Genomic DNA, 8,740 nt, shown 5'->3' on the forward strand with positions numbered 1-8,740 from the left:
CACGATTTAAATCAATATAAATGTTTATATTGTAACGCATACTGTCCAGCCTCCATTTCTCTATAAAACTTTACTGTTGCACACACACACACACAATAGAAGCAGGAACCGCTGTCAGAAGGGAAGATATGTTCAAAATATCGCAAATATCGATCATGTTGCGATATTTTGAAATATAAAAGTCAATTGATTGTCCATAATATCGCTTACCTATTTTTTCGAAGAAATGTTTGTTAAAATAAAAGTCCAGCACCAGCTAGATTCAAACACACAACCTGCCAGTTGGTAGTCACGCACCTAGACCAGTAGGCTACAAGAGAGCTCGCATGATCAGGCAGGCGAAACAGCCCTACATAGCTCTGCCGCAGTACACGGATATAATCATACCGTTATTAAATTCTTTAGATACGCGATTCCATATTATATTCCCTTTTAATCAAATTCTAAAAGTATGCTTGTTGACTCCGGTATCACGTTATTTAAAGACTTCGAAGCTTACAATGTTTAGGGAGAAATGGAATACCGGTGTGTATTTTTCCTTGTGATATTTTAAGCTCTAGTTGAATGATAGGTGTCGCATTTTAAATCATTCTCGTAGCTAGAAATTATGAAACGCCATGTTAAAAGCAAGGAAGTTTTTATGCCCCGTTGAAGTAAAACAAAATTCCTGACAAAGTATGGCTTGGACAGATTCCAAGTGCTTCTACAAATGTGCTAAAGAAATTATACTTTGAGTATACAGCTTGTCCAAAGTCATCCATTATTAATACTATTAGTAATATCTTCAGTAAAGGCTTTGATGCATAAATATTTCTGATATAAAATTTTATGAAGGCGCGGGTGGTCGGTTCTCTCGCGAATGGTCCTCCCGTACAGGTGAGCAGGGGGCGGGCAGGTGTTTCCCCTCGGCTCCTAAGGCCTCCCCCAGCACCGTCCAAACTTGCTCGGTTCCGGCAAGCGTCTTCCTCCCCGCCACGTCTTTGACTACAGTATTATATAAATATGCCGCCTATTACTAAATAGTAGAGTCTCTTTGTTTTGTTAAAACTGTGATTATTGGTTAATCGCTGGCAGTGAAGGACGTGGGCTCGTGGGTCAGGCTGTGCAGTCTGATCTCGGTGGAGTCTGCTGGCACGGAGGCGCCCTGCATCCACGGGTGGTTGATGATATCCTCAAAGGACGGGCGCTCCGAGGGCCGCAGAGACAGGCACAGCTTGATGAGCTGCTGACATTCTGCAGGGGCACAAGAAAGAGGGCACACGACTGCGTTACTCACTTGCCAGCACACTGTCAAAATTATAACTTTCTAGAATTTTCCCCAACACCCCTCTATAACCTTAAACTTTTTTTAAAAATTTCTGGTGCGATATCGAATGGTTATCTTTTTCTAGCAGTTGACCTAAAGTGAGGCTGAAGGCCTGTGTGTTCAATAAAAAGGGGCTCACCTGCTGAGATTCTCCTCCTGAAGAGCACCTGTCCCCTCAAGATCTCTTCGTCCTGTTCAAAGGGAATGTCCTCACAGACCATGTCGTACAGCAAGACCCCCAACGACCACACCGTCGCTGATCTGCCGTGGTATCTGTGGTACTTGATCCATTCTGGAGGACTGTACACTCGAGTACCTATTAAAAAAAAAGACAGAACAGTCATTAAAACTTCAGTTGAAATGCATAAGCCGGATATGTTCATAGCTGCGAGCCAGATAACACAGCCGCCGCAAACACAAACCCCGCGCGCGCTCCGGCGGAAGCGGGTTGGCGGAGTCCCGAGCTCGAGAGCGTGTGAGAAACCGGGTTGCCATGTGACGTTGTTTACAAACTTTGAGTTGTAAAAGGCGCCGCTTCCCTCCGAGCGGTGGCGCTACAACCAAAACACAGCCGAGCAACGGCCGCAGCCAACCAGCGAGTACTGATACAGGAAACTTGGCGCTCTTCGGAGGGCGGCTAGACCAGTCAAAATAAACAAAGGCTTTTCTGTTTCGTTTGTGAAGGCTCGGTCGTGACGTATTTTAAAACGGGGCAACAGAGACGTTGAAGTACAAGCTCTGAATACATCTAAAACGCAGGTTCTAATTGAAGAGAAAGTAATTTCAACGTCTTTTTTTTACAAACATACACGCTAAAAAATGAAGATTTGCGCACATACCAGACAGTGCTGTTGTCCCCGGTTCAGGCAGTGTCTTGTTCAGTCGCACTGCCAATCACCCGGTAAAAAAAGAAACCTTAAACCCCCTCCCCGACACCGAAGCCGGGCGCCTGATACCTCACTAAGATCTCCGATTTCAAAACACTCCAATTTCGGAATTAACAGGTATTAAGTGGGGAATTCTATCCCACAGTGTGTGTGCGGTATTTCGTTAATGAATCATTAATCCCCTAACCACTCTCCAACGGGAAACGTAGCGTCAAAAAGCTAAGCATTTGATTCTAAAAACAATCAAAGAAACAAAAACCCCACTCGGGGTTTTTTTAAGGGTGGGGTGGGTAGGTGGGCGGGGTGGAGCTGGATCTTTTGTTTTGAAAACAGACCGGCAACGCGTCCCCATGACCCAATACCCAAGCATAAGCCAACCGGCCTGAAACTCCGACATAAACACTGCGCCATGGCAACGGGACAGCGCCCCCCAGCGGCAGTACTGACAACGGCTGCGCAGCGTGAACGGTCACAGGGTTTCCTCGCCTCGTAAAATATAAACAAACCCCGGCTCTCTCGTGAGATGCTACACTTCAAGATCGCAATAAAAACAGCCTCGGAACCATTCGCAACCCATAAACTAGCCCAAAAAGAGAGAAAAAAATAAAATGACTGTCTACTGTTACGGTCTTAGCTTCGCGGGCACACGGCAGCCACGGCATCCCCATCGAGTCGGGCTTTTTGAACAAAATAATTCTGAAAGGTGAAACCCAGCTGCTTACCGTCGAAATCGGTGTAGACGGTGTCCTTCAGGAGCGCCCCCGACCCGAAATCGATCAGCTTCATCTCGCCGGTCCGCAGGTCGATGAGGATATTCTCGTCCTTGATGTCGCGGTGCACGACGCCGCAGTTGTTGCAGTGCCGGACCGCTTCCAAAACCTGCCGGAAAAAGTTCCTCGCCAGATCCTCGGGCAGGGCTCCCTTTTCGGTGATGAAGTCAAAGAGCTCCTTGACGTGCTCGGGTCGCTCCATGACGATAATAAAGCTGTCCGGCCGTTCGTACCAGTCCAACATCTTGATGACACCCCGAAAACCGGTTCCCACCTTTTTCAACAGCAAAACTTCCATGGGCACCCGGGAACCATTTGGCTGCAAAAAGGACACAAAACGACAGTTTTAGTTATAGTTATATTTTCTAGACATATTTATAAAATGTGAAATACTCATATTCCGGTTAAAAAAATATTTTCTCCTTACCAGTTCACCCCATTCGGACACCCGGTCCTTCGCCACATGCTTGATAGCAACCTGTAAATAAGAATTCAGTCCATTAGTATCTCGGTTTAATACTAAATTTCAAAGATGTATTCCCAGGTTATTTTTTATAATTAGAAACCTTGGACGCATATATGCAAAAATACGTACAATATTATCTTTAATGTGAAAAAACCTAATGCATAATTTAAAAACCTACCGGCGCTCCGTCAGCAATCCTTAGACCAGCATAGACAGTCCCGAAACCGCCGCTTCCCAACACTGAGCCGACCTGGTACACTTTCTCGAACGGCTCTCGTTCCTTCACTGTTAAAATAAAACACAAAACATGGATTTAAATCCTTTGATTTGGATTTTAGTTTTGCAGTTGTGTTATCTGCCGGTTCGTGGTCGTCCCGCTTTTGCTTAGAGTGACGCCGAGTTACACTCTGACCACGCATGAAGTCGGCATCCTCAGGCTTGAGAAAATGGATATCCGTACTTTAATTTGCTAACCTTGTTGAAGCTGGATTTTCGCCGGCATATCCACGGTGGAGATGTGAGCAAAGGTGTTCAACTTGGACAGCAGCATTACTTAAATTCCAGCAGGGTCTTCGGTTCAAGAAATATCACGAGTAGCCGCGCGTCGGGGGGTCTTTTCTCCTTGCTCGCGTGTGAAGCGATTGGGCTCAGGGGTCCACGTTGCGGGAACAAATGCACAAGATATCCCTTTTCATCAAAGCGAGGAGGAGCCGTCCTTGATTCGCTTTTTTATAATCTCCACCAAAACAAAAAAAAGTCCAGTGGAAATTCAAGTACAAAAATCCAAAGGCAGCAAAAAAATATAAATTAGAAAGCAACCCAAAATAAATAGTAATAATAATAACAATAATGATAATGCGTTGCAGCCGTGCTGTAACCACCACGACAACCGGCTTTCACTACAGTTTGAAATCCGGTGGCAACAGACTAATATACCCGTAGTAAAAGGGAGAGGCTATTGCGGATTCACAGATCTTTGCTCTGCCCCCTGGACCTGCCGCGGCCAATCAGCGACAGGTGCCTTCTTCAACATGCACGTCAATCATACGTACAAATAAAGGGAAAAAGGAGAACAGAATGGGCTCCGGCTAGACTCGACGTGGCGGGAATTAAAACGCGCCAAAAGAATATATATATAAATCCAGACAAAAAAATGCCGTTGCACCAAAAACGTTTGTTTTTTTTTTAAAGCTTTGGTGGTATTGTTCGGGACGTCCAGGGTTTTCCTTCTATAATCTGCAGAAATACCCCTCGTTGTAACAAACGCATCCAGGCGTGCGTGTAAAAGTAAATTACTTTGATGCAAATATATGCATATATTTTAAAAGTCCGTTGTGTTTAGCAGCGTGTTTGCTGCTGTTCCTCATTAAACTAAAGCTGCAAATCATAAAGGGGATGCTGCTGTCCCTGCTGCAAGGGGACACGTATTGGCGGGACATGCAGACGGAACAGACAGCATTGTTTCTCTAGCGTGTGGATGCGAGTTTTAGCAACTACTTATCAGTACTACGTTTGATTACCAATCTTGGTTTAGGCATGGTCACTGTGCCTGTGTATGAGCAGCACAGGCTGAATAAACACATGCACATTCAGCAGCAAAATAAAACCGATAACCCAAAATAACAGAATAGTTCGCATTGCGATCTCAGTCTCAGACAAGCACGCTCACGCTTCTACAACTCTGATCTTTCCAGTTGTAGTCTGTCGGCTCCGGATACCCCCGTATTCCAGGTGCGTAGAGCAGGAAGTCAGAGGACGAGGAACTAAAAGCAAAGGATTTAGTTTTACTGCGAAGTTTAGGATTGCAGCATGATCCCAGTGATTTAGTATTAATACCTGTATTAACTGGGGGAAATGCAGCTAAAAGTACTATGTAAATATGACTTGCAATAAAAATATAAGATTAAGAAATAAATCACAACAAAGTTAGCATTAACATGTTTCAAAATCTGAAACCGGCTTTTTAGAGCACAAAATCCGAACTCCTTGATGCTACGAATTAAGGAAGGAGGAAGCCCCTTTATCATGTGACTTTCCTGCAGAAGCCAGCGACAGTTTTTGGCTATTGGGTGGTTGTTTTTGTGGTGTGCAGGAAAATCCACAACGCTTTAAAAAATAAATTGTAAATTAAAGTAACCCTTATAAAAATTTAATGGCGCAAAAATAGAGCCTTAATTATAAGCACTAAAGCACCACCGTCCTCCAACCCATCAATCTAATAACCTGAGCTCGCGTAGACATTTTTTATGGATAATCTATAAAACGTTTAGATGCCTGTAATCTCATAAAAAAAGGAATTACTGGAAGTAACACCCTAATAATGTCCCCGCCGGTACCTGCACGTAATGCAGTATTGTTATCGGTAAAGCAAAAAAGGGTAAAAAAAACTCGAATTCCATCCAATATTGAATTAATTAAAAATAACTGCCATAAAATTATTACAAATGTACGTATTTAAAAAGGGCGGACAAGTAGGCGCGCACGAAAGCTAGTTCACCCGGTATATAACTAGTGGCTTTATTTCAAAAGACGACTGCTGCATTCCTATGTAAATAAGGCGCTGAAGGGCGATTGAGTGTAATTACGTTTTATCACCTCAAGTAAACCTACTGAGTTGCTGGGGGCTGCTGGAGTGTGTGTGCGGTGGGGTCGTTGAGTTATCAGACAACCGTCACAGAAAGGCTCCCTTTTTTACCTCGGGTGGGCTTTGCTAAGGGTCTTCCGAAAGAGACACCATTCCGCGCCCCGCACTTCCCGCAGACAAATGGTGCGCCTGTGCGATGGTGTGAAAAAATGAAGGGGCGTACGCTTTAAAACTTAAGGCACGGTTTTGCGGCGCCCTGTTCCTTTTTCCAGTTTTGTATGGAGAAAAATCATAGAGACAACAAAAAAGACACAGACACACATGCAAATGATCCAGTATATCGTCTTTGTGACCTTTTTCTTTTTTTGGGAAGGGCGAACAGCTCCAACAGGCGATCCTAATCTGTCTTTTGACTGCTGCTATAGACGATAGACGCATTCCACGCATTCTTTCGAACTGGGTGGCCCGCCTTTTTCTCGGTCGCGCAGGATGTGGGAATGAGAGATAAAAAGGCACCGCAGTCCCCGCCCATCGGGTTTGGGAGAAAAAAACAAGAAACATCAGTAGTCTCTCTCTCTCTCTTTTTGTTATTAATTCGTAGACAGAGGTCGCTGCTGAAAAAATTTAAAGACACAAAGTTTCGCAGTCGGATCAGGAATTCTGACACCCACCCCCTCCTCTCCTTTTTACGTTGTTTTCAGGACGTTGGGGAGGGGGATATCGAGAGGAACAGTTGCAGTTTCTTGAAGGGAAAAGGGCGGTCTGGGCTGTTACGGGAAGGGGTTTTAATGTTGAAACCAAGCAGAGGGATTTGAAATGTTGCCAAGAGGTTTTTAACAACCCCACCATAGTCCCGGTCACTTGGAAGAGGGAAATCTGTTTCCATCTCTCAAATGGCAGCATCTAAACGTCTTTAATAGTTTAATAGTCAGGGAATAGTCTTCAGAAATCATAAGATTACCAGCGTAAAAGCACACACAATCCTCTAGTATTTAATAGCTGTTAACGCCCTTCTCTCAAACCGGCAGCATTCATCTCTCGCAGCAGGCGGCATTTTGGTCATCACGAATGTACCCCCGCACCACGGAAAACGGCTTTTGAAACGCCTGCCTGCAAGATTTGAAGGACATTTCCAGTATTGATCCGTCGTCTCAGCATAGTTTCCATAGCAATCAAGTTCTTGAAAATGTCACTGAAATTAAGAGAATGATGTATGGCGGGCCGGCTTTAAGCTGCCCCTCCTTACGTTTGATACGACCCAAAGGTGTGCTGTTTTAATCGTTAAACGGTATCTTGTGCGACTAGTCACTATTAGTATGATTTACAGGAGTATGGGGGTGAAATGGCAGCTGTGCCAAAGGGTTTCCTCAATCTTCTCAATTCACACTAAATTGAACAAACTTATTCCATTAGATTAGATTCCTAAATGCATTGTACATTGTTCACCCCATTCACTCACAGATAAAAGTGTTCATTAGTGACAGGGAACAGGATTATATGGGAAGATCCAAAAAAAGATAACAAAAGTTTTCCAAAATTCCGCCCTTTTTGACCTGTAAAACTCTTGGGGATTCTGGGGGGAACGGGGCATTTAAACAGGAGGGAGGAGTTACTGCTCTATGCATATGGTCTAGGTCTGCCCCCTGCATTTTTTGACTGTGATTTATATAAACTGTTTACCAGCAATTTTCACCAAATGACTTTAGATTATTTTAGGATTATCCCATTAATAAACTGAGATCCAAGATAACTGACAGCAAACATTTAACATGTAACATTCAAACATGGACTGTTGTGAAATTAGATGCCTGGTTCCTACCTTGGTTATTATTGGGTGGACACAGGTACAGGTATCAAATCTTTCTACAAAATAATACTTATCATTTATTCCTCACTTCATGGTTAGAGCAGGATCTTCAAGAAACAGGTATGAAGAGCTGGGAGTCTTCCTCAACGGTCCTCTATCTCCTTTAAAAACAAATTGTTAGAAGGTAGGCTAGATGGACCAAGTGGCTTCCTCTCAGTAGTAACTTTTCTTACCTTGCAAAACTCAAAGTCATCCCTAAAACAATGAAGCCCATGTCTAGTGAGCAAACTATGTGGCCTAGATAGTTTACTGGTAAAATTGAGAGGAAAAAATCAGAAGGAAGAAATTGCTATACCAACTGCTTAAAACAGCCCAAGATTCAAAGATAGAAAACAAATTTGCCAGGTTACAGGCACAGCTGAACAAAAGGCATTAGAATTGCCAAGAGACAGAAAAGAATTTTGCAAGAGAGGCAAAAAAAAAGTAATGCAATGCTTTTTTTCAGTACTACAACAGTAAAAGAACTATAAAAGCCTGAGTAAATAGTTCATGAGATAATAGGGCATTAATAATAGAAGTTGACAAAGATATAGTAAACATGCTAAGTGAATATTTCACATTGGTGTTTACAATAGAGGACACTATTAACATGCCCCAAATTAGAGAAGAAACTGCAGTAGTATTGGGTCATTTTAGCTTAACTGACTTGTGGGATATACAAGAGCTAGGGAGGCTTAAAACCTATAAATCATCAGGGTCTAATGGTTTTTTCTCAGTCATAGTCAAATATTCAAATTTATAGAGGTTACCAAAACAGGAGTATGGACAAAAACAGAAGCAGCAGCAAAGGAAACACAAAAGTCTCAGACATGAGGTCATTGCTGGAGGAAAAAAGGGATGGACAAAAGAAAAGACTTCTT

The 8,740-nt window shown here is 43.3% G+C and overlaps 1 protein-coding gene across 1 annotated transcript; it reads right to left on the reverse strand.

The window, feature by feature from the left end:
* Window positions 1-1,032: 1,032 nt before the first annotated feature.
* LOC148648870 (serine/threonine-protein kinase pim-1-like) lies at window positions 1,033-4,326 on the reverse strand. Its single transcript, XM_088607191.1, has 6 exons — window positions 3,904-4,326; window positions 3,608-3,714; window positions 3,391-3,441; window positions 2,916-3,282; window positions 1,446-1,622; window positions 1,033-1,233 (listed from the first exon to the last, which is right to left on the reverse strand). Exons 1-6 carry the CDS (start codon window positions 3,977-3,979, stop codon window positions 1,061-1,063), a joined length of 951 nt encoding a protein of 316 aa, XP_088463317.1. The 5' UTR covers window positions 3,980-4,326; the 3' UTR covers window positions 1,033-1,060.
* Window positions 4,327-8,740: the final 4,414 nt, after the last annotated feature.

The sequence above is a fragment of the Lepisosteus platostomus genome, chromosome 14 (genome assembly GCF_059453375.1).
Source record: "Lepisosteus platostomus isolate fLepPlt1 chromosome 14, fLepPlt1.hap1, whole genome shotgun sequence".
Taxonomy (NCBI): Eukaryota; Metazoa; Chordata; class Actinopteri; order Semionotiformes; family Lepisosteidae; genus Lepisosteus; species Lepisosteus platostomus.

Excerpts from the sequence above, each read along its gene's own strand:
- LOC148648870 (XM_088607191.1), bottom strand. The coding sequence starts at position 3,979 with ATGCTGCTGTCCAAGTTGAACACCTTTGCTCACATCTCCACCGTGGAT. Across the intron at positions 3,715-3,903 it reads GAAAATCCAGCTTCAACAAG|TGAAGGAACGAGAGCCGTTC; the intron begins GTTAGCAAATTA and ends TTATTTTAACAG. Across the intron at positions 3,442-3,607 it reads GGATTGCTGACGGAGCGCCG|GTTGCTATCAAGCATGTGGC; the intron begins GTAGGTTTTTAA and ends TCTTATTTACAG.